Source organism: Oryza brachyantha, chromosome 7, assembly GCF_000231095.2.
Source record: "Oryza brachyantha chromosome 7, ObraRS2, whole genome shotgun sequence".
Lineage (NCBI taxonomy): Eukaryota > Viridiplantae > Streptophyta > Magnoliopsida > Poales > Poaceae > Oryza > Oryza brachyantha.
Window position 1 is genome coordinate 12,604,124 of NC_023169.2, and position 19,867 is coordinate 12,623,990.

General features: G+C 44.1%; 2 protein-coding genes across 2 annotated transcripts; one reads left to right on the forward strand and one right to left on the reverse strand.

The window, feature by feature from the left end:
* The first annotated feature begins 6,355 nt into the window (after positions 1-6,355).
* On the forward strand, positions 6,356-9,970 carry LOC102718942 (syntaxin-132-like). The gene is made up of 13 exons (XM_015839294.2): positions 6,356-6,518; positions 7,192-7,281; positions 7,404-7,460; positions 7,581-7,629; positions 7,714-7,802; positions 7,886-7,959; positions 8,415-8,457; positions 8,543-8,603; positions 8,918-8,943; positions 9,024-9,101; positions 9,207-9,287; positions 9,543-9,608; positions 9,708-9,970. Exons 1-13 carry the CDS (start codon positions 6,501-6,503, stop codon positions 9,867-9,869), a joined length of 894 nt encoding a protein of 297 aa, XP_015694780.1. The 5' UTR covers positions 6,356-6,500; the 3' UTR covers positions 9,870-9,970.
* Positions 9,971-10,157: 187 nt separating this feature from the next.
* On the reverse strand, positions 10,158-12,852 carry LOC102709097 (isocitrate lyase). The gene is made up of 4 exons (XM_006657717.3): positions 12,825-12,852; positions 12,106-12,345; positions 10,660-12,022; positions 10,158-10,527 (listed from the first exon to the last, which is right to left on the reverse strand). Exons 2-4 carry the CDS (start codon positions 12,340-12,342, stop codon positions 10,439-10,441), a joined length of 1,689 nt encoding a protein of 562 aa, XP_006657780.1. The 5' UTR covers positions 12,343-12,345; positions 12,825-12,852; the 3' UTR covers positions 10,158-10,438.
* Between the last annotated feature and the right edge of the window lie 7,015 nt (positions 12,853-19,867).

A 19,867-nucleotide genomic window follows, 5' to 3' on the forward strand; every position in this document is an offset into this window, starting at 1 on the left:
AAAGAAAACGTCTCCTTGCTTTGTCGATGTCCTGAATCAGTTGCTTTGGTGGTTTTAAGATCGTCAGACAGTAAGTTGGGATCGAGCTTAGAACTACACTTGTCAATATCCTCCGACCCGCCTGAGAGATCACATTTCCTTTCCATCCGGCCATTCGTTTCTTTATCTTGTCCACAATTGGTTGGAAATGGTTTCTGTTGATTCTCCCTGAAGATAGAGGAAGACCAAGGTAATTGATCGCGAAACGCTCCAGTTTTCCATCAAACCCGCCCAGGACCATGTCGAGGTCGACGTTTGCACACCTTATCGGCACCACAGAGCTCTTCTGTAGGTTTACATGCAGTCCTGTGACGTCCCCAAAATGCTGTAATATCCTGAAAAGGTTTCATGTGTCTTCCCTAGTTGGATTGAGGAATATTGCCGCATCATCAGCATACAGTGAGATCCGGCACGTAGCAGCTCCACATGCTAGCGGCGTCAGGAGACCAAGCTCTGTTGCCCTGTCCAGGATCCGGTGCAGGGGGTCGATGGCAAGGATAAAGAGATACGGTGACAGAGGGTCACCTTGCCTCAGTCCTCTCTTATGTCTTATGGGTTCTCCCGGTACTCCATTCAGGTTGATTGTGGAAGACGCACTGAACCCTCTCCTTTGTAACCCTTCCAGTAGGTAATCCCAAGCTATGGAGTCAAAAGCCTTTGCTATGTCAAGCTTGAAGAACAGCGTCGGTTTCCTTCTACCTTGCATCATCCTAGCAACATTTCCGACATGTAAGAAGTTATCCTGGATACATCGTTGCTTTATGAACGCGCTTTGCGCGTTAGAGATTAATCCATCCATTTTTGCCGCTAGCCGAACGGAGAGGACCTTTGAGATTAACTTTGCCACGGAGTGCATTAGGCTTATCGGCCTGTAATCCGTTACTTGAGACGACGCCTCTTTTTTGGGGACTAAGGTACGTTGCTCTGTTGAGAGTGCCCCAAAGTTCCCTACTCCATGTCTATAGAACCAGTCAAAAACCTTGATCATGTCATCTCTCATAATCGGCCAGCAAGATCTGTAGAAGGCTCCTGTAAAACCGTCCGGACCCGGGGCTTTGTCAGTTAAAACAAAAATTTGATGATTACTTTTATACGGGAGAAGTTCTACTTAGATTATCAAACTTGACATCGGTTAGGCAAAAATATGATGAATCTGTTACTGATTATATTAAAAGATTTAAAGATACTAGAACCGATATTTTAGCTTAAAGATAACTGAAAGTGATCTGGCCGATCTTGCTTATAATAGTTTGTTTATGCCTATTAATTAAAGAGAGGTTAGAAGGCCAACAATTTCTTGATGTTAGTCAAGTTTTGCAAGAGGAGTTGGCTCAAAAAAGCCATGGTAAAGAGGTAAAGAGGTAAAGAAATTGCCTTGTATGAACATTCTTGACTGTTCAGATGATGAGTCTATAGATAATGATGGAGAACACGATGTTTACACCGCCGAGTGGTCTTGGAAAAATAAAATTAAACCATTCGTTTGCGCTAGATTAAAAAGGATCGACAAAGTGAAATTAAATATACTTTTAATGCGGATAGAATATTATTTGATTATTTATTATGAGAAAAGAAAATAACTTTACCCAAAGGCCATGTTATACCACCTTGAGAAGAGTTGAAGAAGCGAGCTTTTTGTAAGCGGCATTATTCTTATTCTCACGCCGCTAATGATTGTAATGTTTTCCGTCGACTGGTTCATCGGCCATAGCTAAAGTATGGTTGAGATTTAATGAAGGTCCCAAGATGAAGTTAGATCATGACTTGTTTCGGATTAGAGCATTTTTACTGTCCTTGAGGGGTACCAAGATGTATCACTATTTTTTATATAAAATTTGATACATCTTTGTACCTTAGATATTAGATATTAGAAGGTACCAAATTTTATATAGAAAACAGTGGTACCTCATGGTACCTTCTAAGGATGGTAAAATTTTTCTTCGGATTAACATGGTAAACTTCAATAACAAGAAGGTATTGATTCTGCTGGATCAAGCTAAATTGGTAGAAGGAACAAAATAATATGATATTTGAGTGCCAAGGACAAGGATGATTATACCAAAACGCCCAGAGGCTAAGTGGAAAGTTAACACAAGTGAAGCTTCGACCTCTAAGACACGAAGGAAGCCGAAGGTTACATTTGACATGTTGCTTGAAAAATATGAGAGTGGAAAGGCCGGTCAACGAGCTAACGGTTAGCAATAAAAAAAAAAAGATCAGGATCACCTATCGGGGAGCGATTTGGTCAACAATAAAGACAATAGGAACCTCTGTTCCCTTACAATTTTTAAATCATGTAATGAGGACCTTGCCCAATTGTAACATAATAGAATTTTTAGGTTAACTTTTTTTTTCCCAAAAATGCTTTGAAGTCATTGTTCTTCTCTGTTTCGTTGAGTCAGAGCTCTTTCATATCCACTTTGTACTTCATTTCCCATGTAATTGTAACCATTGACCTAAAGCACCTCCCTCCTAAGATCCATATCGTTGTTGCTAAATATTTATTTATAAGACATTCAAACCCTAGCGCCTTCGATTATCCCACTCTTTGGAGATTTATCTACCAAGTTCTATTTGATTTCCCATACAAAGTCTCTACCTCAAAATTTCTTCAAAATTTCCAAAGCTCTGCATATTCAATTTGGGCCCAAACATTACCTCCGACCTACTCCCTCCGTCCCTAAATATTTGACGCCATTGATTTTTTTTATACATATTTAACTATTCGTTTTATTCAAACAAATTTCATAATTATTAATTATTTTTATATCATTTTATTTATTGTTAGATATACTTTTATGCATATATATATATAGCTTTACATATATTTAAAAAAATTATATAAAATGAATAGTTAAACATATATAAAAAAGTAAAGACATCGAATATTTAGGGAAGGAGGAAGTATCTTCCCTGCCCATCCTTCTTACTTTCTATCCATAGGCCCAGGTCGACCCACTCCTGCGCCAATCTAGCTAGTAGCCCGTCCAGCCAAACAAAGCCACTCCAAGTTGCGCAAACCAACATTCTCCGCCAATTTAATTTCCTTCACATTAACCCTTATCAAGTCATCGCCACGAATTCCAAAAACCAGAAACCCACCAAAATCCAAAACCATCTCTATTCTGTCTTGGGCCGAAGCCATCTCCCTTCGGCCAAGCCGGCCGGCCGGCCGGCCGAGTGATCGTCAGCCCAACCCTCCACGGGCAACTCTCTTTCGAATTTTATTTATTAAATAATTTATAAATTTAATTTTATATTTCAGAAAATCACAACCTCTTGCGGCCCTTAGAGGGGACGTCGCAAACAACTACTCGTCTACCATATTTCCTCCTATTTTTAGGAGCATAAGAAAAATCAAAGAAAAATATGCCTCTATATGGATTCAACCTTTAGGGCCTATTTGGAGGAGCTTTAGATTCTGAGAAGCAGCTGCTTGGTAGCCAACTTATGAGAATCTAGAAAAACTCATAAATCCAGCTTCTCCAGATTCTAGTTCATTTTCCAGAATCTGTAACTACAAATTCTCAGAAGCCGTGGACCGTTTGGGAATAGCTTCTATCAAAAGCAGCTTTTGAAAAAAGCTACAGCTGAAAGAATCTCCCCCAAACAGACCCTTAGTCTCCTACATAGAGGGGGGCGATGACCACTGAGCCAACATACTACTTGTGATTAAATAATTATATACATTATATATATATATATATATATATATATATATATATATATATGTATCAAATCGTAGTTCAATCAAAAAATTCCTGGCTCAATCCAAAAATTTCCGGCATGACATTTTTATAGTTTGCCCCTTGCTGCCCTTACAAATGGGCAAGAGGCTAAATGGAAAATTCTCCATGTCGCCGTTGCCAGCCGTCCCTCGCGGCTGAGTGGCTATTTGCCACGTCACCTTTCCGCTCTCCAGAGGGTGGCAAGGGATTAGTTTTATGATTTTTAAAATATGAAATTAAATTTGTAAATTATTTAATAAATAAAATTTAAAATTCAAAAAAATCTCTCTCTTTCACACTGTCTTTCTCTTTGTCAGCCAAGCCCTGCGTGCTAGGCACTTCTCTCTCCGATTCCTTCGAGCCGTCGTCGGCTCGCCACGTGATCTGCCGTCTCCGGCTAAATCCTGCAGCCTCCTCGCGCTACCAGCACCTCCCAGCAGCAAGAGAACCTCCCCTACGGATTCCCATTGTTTCCTGTGAGTGTGGTAAGCTGCCATCAAGCTCCCACCTACTGCCATGGCCAGCTCGATCAGCACCTCTTCTCTTTCATGAAACCACAAAAATGAACCCCTTGACCTGGAACACGTGAGGCTCCTTCGTTCCAAACCGTTTCATCATGGGAGAAACACTTCGATGCCTAAGGTCACTGAAGCTCCAGATCTGGAACCTGCTTTCCGGAAAGCACAGAGATCATCTCTACACACTGATGAGATCATCAAGTTCGCGACTCTCAGGAACGCATTATTCTCAAGACTTTCCCACCGATACCTCACTATCACTATAGCCAAACACTGATGTTTCTAACTCCTCTATGTATTCTGTATCTCGATTTTTTTTAAAAACTTTTTTAATAAATAATTTTATTACTAGACATCCGGGGAAAATATTTTTCTCGTATAGATCTTTTGACCACGCCACCAACATTGACGTGACGAAACGGCTTGCCACGCTATTGTAGGTGGCGTGGCAGCATTGTATTGCCACGCCACTGACATTGGCGTGGCACGACTGCCATGACATGTCACGCCGATCAGTCTGCGTGACAGTGTTGTCTTGTCATGCCACCATCACTGGCGTTGCTAAAAGGTTCAGTTTTGGAAAAAAATTTACCCGGTGATTTAGTAATAAAATTACTTGCTAAAAAGGTTTATTTAATAAAAAAAATTTCCTGTATCTCTCTGTTAGTTCTGAGAAAGAAGAAGAATAGTGCAAGCCAACACTATTCCCTCACCATTAGGCCCAATCAATTCCTGTTCCAATCCAACGGTACCTAACCTCAATAAAAACCGGTTCAATTCAACAAGGTTTCCAAACGGTTCAGCCACTTTCCAACCAAATTCCTTCCTGTTTTCTTCATTTTGTACTGCACTGCAGGGTAGACGATATAATAAATCAGAGGTAGCGGAAGCTAGATGGAGGAACGCCGGATGACACGGCGATTACGTGCTGATCTGATTAGCCTGAATCGGCAGATTAATTACAGCATATATATAGACGAGTCTGCAGCACCGGCTTTGCCTAATACATAGGTAACAACCTGTTTTATCTATAACCGGTGCATACATATCTCTATCTATACAGATTGCATACAATAACAGATTATCTAACAGACGAAACCCTGCTTCCCTGTTGCGGCGGGCGGTGCATGGGTGCTGATGCGTTGGGTTCAAGGATGGCTGCGCCGTTCTGCCACGGTTGCCATAGTCGCAGATCGAGACGCTTGCCCGGCCGGTCGATCGCCTGTGTTGCTTCCAGCAGTGGCAGTAGTAAAACATATCGATTCATCGGAACTGAGCGAGATTTGCTTCAGTCAAAAAAAATATCTCGAGATACCGGTAACTCGCGATACCAAATTATTTATAATCGTTGGATCTAATAGTACATATCCTATTCAGCTAGATCCAATGATGAAAAATGATTTGGTATCTCAAGTTAATTTTTGTTGGACCAGAGTAAATCTCTAACTTATTTGGACCTGTGGTCTTGTCCAGCTGTCAGGGAAATTAAGGAGCTCATGGCCTCAAGTAAAAAATATTCAGTGTTTTCTGTTGCTCATCTCTATTTTTGTTCGTAGTCACTTCTCCGTGAGACGATTTTATACTTCCCGCCTAACACTTCGACAACTCTATATTGAATAGTAGAGAAGAAAGAAAATATTATTATATTAGTAAGAGGACTGGTATATATATATATATATATATATATATATATGCAGAATACAAGAAAAGAATTACATATAAGAAAAAGTACATGCAAATCAATCTTATACTAATGAGCAATTTTACTATCTTGAGAGGTACAGGTATCACTGTTTTCTATGATTTTACATAGAAAAAAGTGGTACTTCGTGGTACTTCTTAAGTATGGAAAAAATATTCTTTACTAATAGATCTATAACTACTGTATACTCTAACACTCCATAACATGGTAGATGCCTATATGCTAATGAAAAAAAATTATATTTATACCCATATATATAAGGATAAGAATAATAGATATAAATAATAGAGTACATCAAATATCCTAATATCAAATCTCTATTTCTCTATCTCTAATGATTCTGCTAGGTTTTTGGTACTAAACCCGTCTGTCCGCCAGTTAATTGTTTCTAGTGCTGGCGGCCGGCGTTCCTCGCCGGAACGATATCTCCAAAGCCGTCCTTACCGCAGGCGTTTCTTCGTACGTATCTACTCTTCTTCACCTCTCTCTCTCGCGTGCGCGCGCGAGGACGACATGAACAATCTTCTGACGGTAATAATGTTCTTGGCATGGTTATTTATTCCAATATGCTGTTATTTCGTTGCCTTCTCCCTGCTGATTTTGATCTTCTCTTCATGACGAAGTCCCGAAGACAGTCAATCAGAGAACAAACCGTCATAAATACATGATCGTATTTACTGTTGCTTCTTTTCGAGTTTCATCCTAGGCCAGTGCGTAATTTGGTTGGATCAAAACCCTTTACTTTTTTTTCTTTTTGAGATTTAGGGCAAACTCGGATCATATTTTCCGACTTTGATGGACGATGATTGTCCCTCTGTCTGAAAAGATGTACTAAACGAGTCAAACCTAGCAATCTGTTACAGTTGATATATAATAATTCAATGTTTTCTTGCCTATGGCCGACTCCGGTGTATATTACTGTTGTAGAATTTAATCCATACCGTTGATCTATTTTTATCGGACGGCTGTTATTAAATTATATTACCAATAATATTAGGTGTAGTAGAAATATGAAGGGGTAATATCGTTATTTTTGTTGTGATCTTTATTAAAAAAAGTAAAATTACAAAATACTGCTAATTAAGTAATTAACAAAATATAAAAATATCCTTTTTCTACTGGTAGTATAATACTACTAGTAAAATGCACCAGAGCATTGCCCTTCTTGCTTATATCACTGTTGATCCGTTCAACTTGATTGCAGAATTCTTTTGAATTGGAGAGGGACATCGAGATGGGGTATCAAAATTCAAAGAACAAATCAGATTATGGCCTTGAGGACTTCTTTCAAGAGGTCCCATAACTTCTTCATCCACACCAAGACTTTTATGTATTCTTGTCTAAGATCTTGTAGCCATGAGTGCTAATTTCCCAAAATGATTAGGAATCGTCTTATTTTTAGTTCTATTGCATCAGGTCCAGGAGATTGAGATATTTTTGGACAAGATGTCCAACATAAATCACAAACTTCAGGTATACTTCCTTACCAATGTTTTGTCAAAATGTTAATTATCCATAACAATACCTGTCGTTATGTTTCCCTCATCATCTTGATAGTATAGACAATTTGATACTTTCTGCTCAACTATATAGGAAGCCAATGAGGAATCAAAATCAGTAACAAAAGCTTCCTTATCGAAAGGTGCAAACTTCACCTTTGTATCAACATTTCAGACTGGGACAGTCTAACTAATAGATTCATCTGCAACAAAAAAACACAATGCAGCAATCAAGAGGCGCATGGAGAAAGACATCGATGAAGTGGGGAAAATTACACGCAACATAAAAGTGAAGTTAGAGGAAATGGATAGGAATGTAAGGATTTTGACCTTCTAGTTGTCTAGATACGCAGTATGCGCCAGTTCTTCAGGTCTCTCACTCTTCTTTTGAGCTTGCAGAACCTTGAGAACAGAAAAATGCCAGGGTGTGGGAAGGGCACAGGCGTAGACCGATCAAGGATGTCAATGACCGTGTAAGGTGTTCAGACATTTCTTCAGTAAATTTAATAATTTTGGAGCCACCGAGTGACTGATGATAACGGTGCCTAGGATCAGCTAATAATACTAGGTAGAAAGTATAATTAAAATATCAACGTTATCAGAAGGATTTACACTGATATTTGAATCGCCACAAATAATTTGAGTATAATTGGTTTTTTGGGTCTATATTACCAGATAGAGATTTGCTCCAGTCCAACAAAAAGTATCTTGATGTACCAAATCGTTTTCCACCATTGGATCTAGATAAATAGGATGTGTACTGTTAGATCCAACGATCGAAAATAATTTGATACCATGAGATACTTTTTGTTAGACTAAAACAAATCTCTACCTATAAACTAAAAGTGTTTGTAAATTTTAAGAAACAATTCTATACTTCCTTTGTTCAACAAAACAAAACGGTGAGTTTTGTTCATGGTGATTGCAGTGCACTGAAAAATAGGCTGAAAGATAGAATAAAAGATTTCCAGGTAAACGTTCGAGTTTAATGCCCATCATTTAGGAGAAACAAACAAATTGAAGACCTTGCAGCATAGTAATCCACATTTCATACAGAATCTAAGACAAACTATCCAAGAGGAGCACCGACAAGTTGTTGGGAGGATGGTTTTCACAGGTCAGCAATTCTTTTCAGAATTTGTTTCATGCTCACTCGTAGATGTTCCCTATAATTTTTTAATTGATATAGTTAACTTTTAGATTTACGTTTGACCTTTTGTCTTATTCAAAAATTTTGTCCAAATATATAAAATTATAAATCACAATTAAAGTTGCTTAGTAATAAATCTAACCATAAAAAAAATCAATAGTTATATAATTTTTTAAATAAGATGAATAGTTAAACGTAGATTTAAAATTTAACGATGTCAATTAAAAACTTAAGGGAGTAATTCTATAACCGCTTTCTTCACAAACCTGAACCTTGAACAGTTACTGGAGAGCAGCCTTCTGATCAGGTACTACTGCTACTACGCTTGGTGTTGTGAAATGCATGATTCTCTCTTCTCTTCTGATCTCATTGTGGGAGCATGAGTAGGTGATTGACCACCTAATTGAGACAGGCGGCAGCGAGCAGATATTCGAGAAAGCAATTCAGGGAATTGGTCGAGGGCAGGTTTAATTAATTTGTTTCACCAATTACATTGGATGTTCCTCTCATGGCATTAAGGCTGAAGGTTCTTACAAACTACTCAAATTTATTTTCTGCGCCTACTTACAGATTATAGCCACGGTGCAAGAAATTCAGGAAAGGCATGATGCGGTCATGGAAATTGAAAAAAGACTACTTGAATTGCAACAGGTAGCTTCGGCAAGATTGCATTCTTTTAGAGCTGAGCTCATATAATCCCTGGACTAACCATATCCCATATGAGAAAAAAAAAACACCATTAGTGTTGTTGTATAGTCGTGATTTTCAGCAGAGTTTAGATCGTAATGTCCGGAAATATGGATGTTTATTTTTTGTTTGGTGCAGAGACTTCCATAGTTAGAAAGATACTGTTATCCCACATCAGTATAATTGTCCCATTATTAATGACATAACATTTGATGTCAGATCTTTAATGACATGGCAGTACTCGTCGACGCACAAGGAGAGACACTGAACGACATCGAGGATCAGGTTCGCAACCTCACTTCATTTTGTTGCCACTCTTACTGAAAACTCGGTAAAAGTTAACGAATTCTCCCAAGATTGATAACGCGTTTTTCAAACTGTCAGGTTCACAAAGCCGTAGATCATCTACAAGGTGGTAACGAAGCGCTACGCGAAGCAAAGAGCCTGCAGAAGAAGTCCAGGAAGTGCATGTTCATTGCCATCATCATACTTCTTGTCATTGCAGCGATCGTCGTGCTTTCAATCTTAAAGCCTTGGGCTAAGTAGAAAACAAGAAAAAAGCAGTTGATATAGCGAGTGTTATTCGTAAGCACAGGCTCTTTTGAGAATTCAGGCAGGCATATGTTTGAAAGTGCTCTTGCTTTGTCAGTATCAACCTTCCCCAGCATGAAACAGTTACACAAGAAATCGCCACTGTTAAAGCTTACTCTTTAGGACTTCGATAAGTTTCGGTTGGATATATTATCAAGAAAGAGAAAGCAATGATTTTTTATTAAGAAATTCATGTCCAAACACATCATCTGTGAACTCAACAATTTGGTATACATGCATAACAATACTATAGTGATGTGGCCCCCACCCTGTTTTTTTTTGGCACCTGGTTGCAAAAAAAGTACTTTCTCTAATAAACTTTCAGATCAATTACATTTGCCCCCAACAAATTGTGCCAATTTGAGTTGTAACTCAATATTCATATATATCTTTGTCATTATTTTATCCATGCATCCTTATTTCGGTTTGTAAAGTAGTATATCAAGCCTCCTTGGCTGAAGTTCAGAGTGTCTTTTTATTACTGTTTTAAAATTTTCATCTGAATAATTATTTCTGAATCCTCATCACATCCTGGATTTGGCAGCAACGTGTTGGCTGATGCTCTCACTTCCGGGCCCTGACCATGAACCCTTGAACTGCTCTTCAGTCACTCCTGCAAGCACACAATCAAACACAAGTGTTACCAAATCAACTTGAGATTAAAGGAGAAAAAAAAAGGCTTAACTCAGTATTAAATAGTACTAGAAAATCATCATCATCATCAGCTAGGTAGGTAGCTTCTTGCCTTTGCCCATGGCGGCGGTTGAGGAGATGCCACCCTGCACGGTCTTGAGCACCCTGTCGTAGAAGTTGGCGCCCGACCACTTCTGATGCTGCAGCGTCTCCACGCCATTGCTCCTCTCCTCCCGCTGGATCCTCTCCACGTAGGCCAGCATGCCGCGGCGCGCGAAGTCCCGGGCGAACGTGTCGGTGACGAGCGCGTCGGCGTGGAACCCGGCGAGCGTGATGAACTGCCAGACGTAGCCGAGCCTCGCGACGCGCGGGATGAACTCCGACATGTCGGCGTCCGTCATGCCGGAGGCGTCCCAGTTGAACGACGGCGAGAGGTTGTAGGCCAGCATCGTGCCCGGGCTCGCCGCCTTCACGCCCTCGGCGAAGGTGGTGCACTCGGCGATGTCGGGGCTCGACGTCTCCATCCAGAGCACGTCGGCGTGCGGCGCGAAGGCGCGACCGCGGACGACGGCCGCCGCGACGGAGCCCCGGAAGCGGTAGAAGCCTTCCCTGGTTCTTGGTAGGTCCCAGTCCCAGAAGACGGAGGTGACGCCGAGGCTCGCGGCGATGTCACGCGCTCGCTCCAGGGACACGCACTTGTCGTAGCTGGTGGCGGCGCTCCATTCCTGAAGCTTGCGCTGCTTGTGTTGGTCGGTGGTGTTGAGGCTCGCGATGGCGTCCTTGACGCAGTCGGAGAAGGTCTTGAGCTGCGCCGTGGCGAGCCACTCGTCCTCGATGGCTTGGAGCTCCCTGCCGTTCTTGCCGGCCGACATGGCGTCGGAGAGGATGGTGGCGAGGCTCCTGTTCCTGAGGCGCGGGTTCGTCGCGCCAAGGATGAACTGGTGGTCGCGTGCGTCGACGTTGGTCTGGATCAGCGTGGCGGCGACGGCGTCGGTGCGCGCGACGAGGACGGTCTCGACTCCCATGATGTCGAACTGGAGCCGCGCGGCGACGAGGCGGTTGACGTGCTCGGAGACGGCGACCAGCACCTTCCCGGCCATGTGCCCGCACTTCTTGGTCACCGACGACTGGTCCTCGAGATGGACCCCCGCCGCCCCGCGCTCGACGAAGAGCTTGCACAGCTTGACGGTGGCCGTGGCGCCGCCGAAGCCGGTGTCGCCGTCGGCGATGATGGGCTTGAGGAAGTCGACGTACGGCTCGTGCGCGCGCTCCGCCCTGGACAGCGACATGCGTGCCTCCCGCTGCTTGCGGTCGTGGTAGAGCTGGGCGAAGAAGAGGTGCTCCACCTTGTTGGGCACGGTGTCGTAGGGGTAGTCGGCCAGGTCGGGGCCCGGCTCGTTCGTCGAGGTGTGCGTCGACGAGCACTGCCACCCGGAGACGTAGATGGTGTCCAGATGCTTCGCCATCATCGTCACCTACACCAGAACAAACGCGTGCGCGCCGCGTGTCAGACACGAGAAATTAAGATCGAGCACATCGCCGACGACGGCCGGCGAACCTGGACGGGGTCGAGCGCGCCGAAGGTCCGGGATGCCGTGCCGTTGGCCTGGTGGGCCTTGAGCGTGCGCCAGAGCTTCTTGGCCATGTCGCCGGAGGCGTAGCTCTGCCGGAGCGTGCCGCGGAGGAGGACGACGTCGCGCGCTGCGTAGGGGCGCTTGGTGAGCCGGAACCTCTCCGTGCCCCACCACGCCTCCACCTCCGCCACCTCCGCCTCGAACCGCCCTTCCTCCTCCATAATCTGCATACGTATAGTCAACATTACTTCGTATATACGTACTTCTCCGGTTCAAAAATATTTATAGTTTAGAACATGATTTGATCGAATTTCTAAAATTTCAAATAATAGTTTTATGGTAAAACAAATTTATAAAACCTAATATGTTTATGATATTATGACAGTAGTATGTATATCATTTATTTTGTATTTAAAATAAACATTTAATAAATGATTGCTTATCGAAATGGTAGGAAGCTTAACCAAATCTCATCGTAAATCCTAAATATATTTTCGATTGAACGGAGTAACATATATGATATAAACCTACCTATAAATATATTTTCGATCGTACGAAGTAATACGTACCGTATAAATCTATATACAAATATATTTTCGATCGGACGGAGTTACATGAACCGTATAAGCCTGCCTATAATATATTTTCGATCCGACGAAGTAACACTATCCAGCTAGTATAACAAAATCAACGTATATATTACCAGAGACGATGGAACGGAGAACGGCGACGCCAAGGCAAAGCAAGCTTCAATTCAGGACCTCGTACGGTTCGATCGATTGAGTGGATATATATGATGATCAAGCAGAACAAATTAAAAATCGCACGCACCGTATGTCCGTGTCTACCAAGTGCAAGTGTTCATGCCAATCCGTTCACCTGCAGGCCACAAACGCAACGTACGTATTTATGCTGAGCGGTGGCGTCTCGAAACCTGCAACTTACTCAGATCAGATCAGATCGATCGATCGATGGGAGTATGCATGCAGGCTGATGCATCAAGTTAATTTGGTGACGATGGACGTGCAGCGTGCGTACGTAGGTTGATCTCTCGATCGGTGATGCTTATCTGTGGAGGGTTAGATGATCGATCAACTTGGTGGTGGTGAGATGGTTGCAACGGGCGAGGTGTGGCCGGCCCGGCCGCCACGTCCGCAGGTGGTGGCGTCCGGGACATAAACTGGATGGGTTTCCGTGCCCGCGCGCGAGCGAGGACAAGAGCTGGTTGGCTCCATCGATCCGGCGCGTTTTGGAAGGTAGCTCCGGTTGCAGTTGCACGTAAGCTCCACCTCGCATCGGGTTAATTGCGTGCGTACGTGTTACTCTCTCTCTCTCTCTCTCTCTCTCTCTCTCTCCCCCTCCCTCTCTCCTGGATCCCATTATTTCTGAGCAAACTAGCTAAACTGCCTCACCGGTTAGTGACGTGGAAATGCGAAGGGTGGATGGATATTGTTGGGTAGGAAGTTTTAGATCGACCCATACATGGATCAAAAATAATTAATGTTTGGTTTTATACGAAAGCTGCCTACGAGGGCATCCAAAAGACAAAAGACTAATGTACTTTTCTTCTTGGAATGAAACCAGACTTGGCTGGCATTGTACGAGTAAGCACTCTAATCTTTTCGTTTATGCTTAAAATTAAAATTTTTATTATTAATTTAGAGTTGATTTTGTGGTTTTTTTACTGAAGTTTATTTTTCAGCATTGACTCTTATATCGCAAAAAATACGGATATAAAAATTTTATTTACAAATTACTTTTCGTTGGCAAATATATCATTTGACGTTTCCTATAAAAAACCAAACAATCACTCAAAAGGAGTTTACAAATATATCGTTTGAATTTTTTAATGAAAAGACCAAACAATCACCAAGAAGGACTAAGGCCCTGTTTGGTTCTTGTTAACACCAAAATTTAGTAAATTTCTGTATTGGATTCGGATAAGAAGAGATGCAATCACCGATAGAAATTTTATCCGGAGGAGTTTGAATTCAACAGGGAATCGTGAAGACCAAGACATTCAAACCTGCATGGATGACTTGCGCTGCTATGGTCTGGGGGCTGCTGTGGGATACCTATACCGGGCGTATCCGGAGACCACACGAATACGTACATTCAATGGGGTACCGAATAGAAAGGAGAATATATATGTATGGTATCGGCTAGGAGTCTAGCACGTACCGGATTGCATGCCGAGTACTTCGGACCCGAGCCGTAACTGAATTGGGATAGATCTTAGTCTTAGTCTTACTAGATTAGGACTCTATCATATCTGTAACCCTTTCCCCCACTATATAAGGGGTACGGGGTGCCCTCGGCCCCTTGAGGGCAACAGAAATTCATCTACGCAATACGATCGCCAAGTATGACTAAGGTATTATCTCGCCACGTCGAGAGCCTGAACTTGGGTAAATCGTCTCCCTCTTCATCTTAACCATCGAATTCCGATCTTGGTAGCCACCCTATAAATTTATTGCCGACATCAATCGTCGACAGTTGGCGCGCTAGGTAGGGGGTGCGCTATCTTTTCTTTTTCTATCTAAAGCTCTTTTCAGCGAAGTTCGATGGACTTCAACTCGGACATCATGAAGAGGAAGTTCCCGCTGGGCTCGACTTTCAAGTTCAGTGGCTTCAGGCTTCAGACCGACCAATTCAATGCGCTGTCGTACACCGACTCAAGCTCCTTCGACTGCGACGAAGAGGTTTGCCGTTTTGAGCCCAACAAGAAGGCATCAGGGCAGACCCAGATCCAATCTGGGTCACATGACACCGAGATGCTCTCCCCCGGGTCGGATCGGCGGGCAAGTCAGGGCGTGACTACGATGGAGGTCGAAACCAATCTCGAGGCGACGCCGACTCCTTAAGCTAACACGTCCGAGACTCGTAGCAGCATTGGAAACTTTGTGCCGCCCGAGAGGTATTCGCCGCCAGCAAGCCAGCGTCACCTTCTTCTGCAGCCAGGCGGCAAGAGGAGGAGGCAGCCCGACTAGCAGAAGAGCGCCGACTCGAGGAGGAAAAAGAACGCCAGGAGCGGGAGGAAAGGGAATGACAAGCGACGCAATCTCACGCTACACTGCACCTCCAATCTCGGAAGATGCAGCGTGACCTGTGTCACGCCGAGAAATTTCTCACACGAATTTTTGAACTTAATTGTGTATTAAATCCCTGTCCAGGACCAGCCAGGGTACACAAAAAGATAATGTTGATTACATAACCATCGTTCTTAGAAACAACTGAAAATTACACTTATTCTAGCGGAAATGCAGCGGAAAGAAAAAAGTAGACTAGCTCCAGCGGGTACGGCTCCAGTCCACAGGCAACGCTTCGACGGCAGAACAGCTCATCCTGAGAGGCACCTCCATCGGACTCGACTTCTAGCTCTGGGGTGGGAAAGTTAAGCAAGGATGAGTACAAACCACCGTACTCAACAAGTAACACGGACAAGGGGGAAAATAAATGATGCAGGGATTAACAAGGACAGGCTAGGGTTAGTTGCAATAAAGCAGCAGTTAAACAAATAACAGAGATTAAAAAAAGAATAACAGGTAACTGAATACAGTAAAGCATAAGTAAATAACCGTTGTAAAATACCACAACACTGTCCAACGTTACACCACGTTGCAACAGGCCCAAACACTACCCAACGTTACACCACGTTGCAGTAGTCCCGAGTGATAACCAATTACTCAAGTTATTAAAGGTTCACTAATCACAGTGAGGCTGGGAGCTCGCCCGTAACCGTGGGCAACCACGTTGCAGTAGTCCCGAGTGATAACCAATTACTCAAGTTATTAAAGGTTCACTAATCACAGTGAGGCTGGGAGCTCGCCCGTAACCATGGGCACGACTATTCGAATAGTTTATACTCCGATCAGAGGTGTACTACTGTACCTACAAGACACGACTCCACTACACTTGAACGTGCGCCGACATACCACCATGGTATACCGGAAAGGAGACCGTGATAGGACCCGTTACACAACCCTCCCTATTTAATCGTACCACACTTCAGGTTTCACCCCCTCCTTTACACCAAGTCGGGCAGTCCCCTCTTGTGCCTCGGCAGATCCGGAAGCAGCAGAGGCTTTCGTTACACCACGATTGCCCGTCCATACTCCATCACGATTGCCCTGGGTCAAGGAGGCAAAGGAAATAGAAAAATTTGACTTCGACGTCAACAAGGCCGATAAAATCTTTGACTTCCTGTTGCAAGAGAAGCACCTTCAGCTTTCAGCAGGACACGTCATACCATCGGCTGAAGAGTTGAAAAAGAAAAAGTACTGCAAGTGGCACAATTCTGTCTCTCACCACACAAACGACTGCCAGATATTCCGGCGTCAAATTCAAGTGGCGGTCGAACAAGGCCGTATCAAATTTGAAGAAACCAAGAAGCCGATGAAGATAGACGGACACCCATTCCCCGTCAACATGGTCCATCCTGACATCGGCTATGGGTCAAGCAGCAGTTCCAGGAGGCCTCTAGGTACAAACAACATCACCTCCACTTCGATGATGAATAGGTACCATCGGCGCTACGAGAGAAGCCAACAACACTACGGGCAATCCCAATACGATGATCATTGGGATTGTCCGTTCTTCCAATACTGCTGGGAGGAAAGGATACGGCTGCCGTCCAAGAGAGATTGCCTCGAATTCAACCCCGAAGAGCGGGATTACACCAGCCGACAGCCACGCTCCAGGAGGTCAAGGACACCGCCACGGTTGGCGCCACGCCATGTGCCGATGCATGATAGGTTGGGCCCTCGGAAGTAGAACTATGAAGAATATGATGAAGAAGAGATCGGGCAGTACTGCGACGACCAAGAGAAGCAACCGCTGATGAAGCCCAACCAATGGTGTCCCAGCGGCCTGTTCACCAAAAACCAGATAAGGCGGCTACAACGACTTCGCCAACATGAGCTCCTACAACATCAAGATGAGGAACAGCCGCCGAAACCCAAGAGAACACGTAAAGAATGGCGTGTCAAGTCAGAAATCCACAAACCATCGGCCAACGTAAACATGGTAGTCATACTACCAGCAGAATACAGGGCCGATTGGTCTGATGACGAAGTACAAGAGGCAAAAACCCAGCTAGTACTACCGCCACAACCAGCTGCCTTTGAGAAGCTGGCAGAGAAAGACCATCGGCACCTTCGACCGCTGTACATCTAGGGGCACGTCGACGGGAAGCCGATGGCCAAAATGCTAGTCGATGGAGGCGCAGAAGTAAACCTGATGCCCTACTCCACCTACAGAAAGCTGCGGAAGACCTCTGAAGATCTTGTCAAGACCAACATGATGCTGAAAGACTTCGGGGGAAACTCATCGGAGGCCAAGGGTTGCCTCAACGTCGAACTTACAGTCAGAAGCAAAACGTTGCCAACCACATTCATCGTCACGATGGGAAAGGATCCTACAGTCTACTCCTCGGGCGAGATTGGATCCACGCCAATTGCTGCATTCCTTCCACCATGCATCAGAGCTTGATACAATGGCATGGAGATCAAGCGGAAGTGGTCGCAGCCGACGGGTCGGTAAACATAGCCACTACGGACCTCCCCACATGGGAAGCAGAGGGCTATGAATGCATCTCCGAAAAGCCCTGGTCGGGGGAATTCCTGATCGTATCGGACACTAGTATCCAGCCGATGTGCGATCAGGAGTGCCAGTGAGTACCCTGACCGGAGCGGTTGATGACTTAGATGGGAAGCTAGGTCAAGCATTTACGTCGGCCAATAAGTTTGATGAAATAGACATAGGAACAGGAGATAGGCCAAGACCGACATACATAAGTGCAAACCTGACCTTGGAATTTCGGGAAGAATTAATAAAGTTATTGAAATAATACGTGGATTGTTTTGCGTGGGAATATCATGAGATGCCAGGTCTAAGCCGATCAATCGTCGAACATCGGCTGCCGATCAAACAACCACCAAGAAGGTTCAAACCCGATATGCATGAACCGATCAAGGCAGAAATCACTAAGCTACACGATGCCAAATTCATCCGGCCTTGTCGGTATGCAGAGTGGGTTTCTAACATCGTCCCAGTACTCAAGAAAAATGACAAACTATGGGTCTGTGTAGATTAAAGAGATCTGAACAAGGCAACCCCGAAGGACGAATATCCAATGTCGGTAGCCAACCAGTTAGTGGATGCGGCCTTAGGACACAAAATGATAAGCTTTATGGATGACAACGCCGGTTACAACTAGATATTCCTGGCAGAAGAGGACATCCACAAGACGGCTTTCAGATGCCCAGGTGCAATCGGCTTGTTCGAATGGGTTTTAATGACATTCGGACTCAAGAGCACCGGAGCAACTTACCAAAGAGCCATGAATTACATCTTCCACGACTTGATTGGCTCCCTGGTGGAAATTTACATAGACGATGTCGTGGTCAAATCTGGAACAGTGGAAGAACATCTGGGCAACCTCCGGCGCATACTAGAGAGAACAAGGCAATACGGAACGAAGATGAATCCAACCAAATGTGCCTTTGCTGTGTCGACCAGAGAATTCTTAGGGTTCATGGTGCACGAGAAGGGAATTGAGATAACCCAAGGGTGTCTCCAAGGGGTAAAGGACACTCAACCCCAGAGGACAAAACAAAATTACAATCCTTGATTGGCAAGATTAATTTCATCCGGAGATTCATATCAAATCTGTCCGGAAGAATTGAGTCGTTCTCTCCATTGCTAAAATTAAAAACCGATCAAGAATTCTCGTGGGGGAGAGTCACCATAAGGCGTTCGACAAGATCAAACAATACTTAAAGAGACCTCCAGTCATCATGCCACCAGTAAAAGGGGTACCCTTAAAACTTTATTTATCGGCCGATCAGAAAACTATCGGTTTAGTATTGATCCAAGAGATAGAGGGCAAAGAAAGGGTGGTGTATACCTAAGCAGAAAGCTGTTGGATGCCGAGACCAGGTACCTAGAACTCGAAAGGTTATGCCTATGCCTCTACTTTTCATGCACCAAATTAAGGCATTACTTGCTGGCGACCGAGTGCACAGTAGTGTGCAAAGCGGACGTAGTAAAACATATGCTATCGGCCCTAGTTCTGAAAGGAAGGATGGGTAAATGGATTCTGGCATTAACGGAATATGACTTGAAATGTGAGTCGGCCAAAGCGGTAAAAGGACAAATAATGGCCGACTTCATAGTCGAGCACCACAAGGAAGCCGATTACGTCGAAGTCACACCTTGGACAGTCTTCTTCGATGGGTCGGTCTGCAGGCACGGATGTGGCATCGGCCTGATGATAATCTCGCCTCGGGGGCATGCTTCGAATTTGCGTACACAATCAAGCCGTATCGAACCAACAACTAGGCCAAGTACGAAGCGTTGATCAAAGGACTGGAATTGCTGAAGGAAATAGGGGCCGAGGTAGTTGAAGTCATGGGAGATTCCCAGTTGGTAATCGAGCAATTATCTGGGGAATACGAATGTAGAGATGACGTCCTCAAGTCCTACCACGAAGCGGCTAAGGAACTGCTAGCAGATTTCAAGCAGTCGCGTTGACCCACATTCCTCGAGAACAGAACACCGAAGCAAACTCCGTCACCCAAGGAGCATCGGGCTACCGGCCGACGAACTCGGAAACAGAGGTAGAAATAGCACAAATACGGTAGATGGAAGAAGCAAGCATAGCGTGCGCAGATGCCAATGACTGGCGACAGGAAATTATCGACTATCTGAAAGACCTGTCATCATCAGCCAATAGGAAAATTAGGT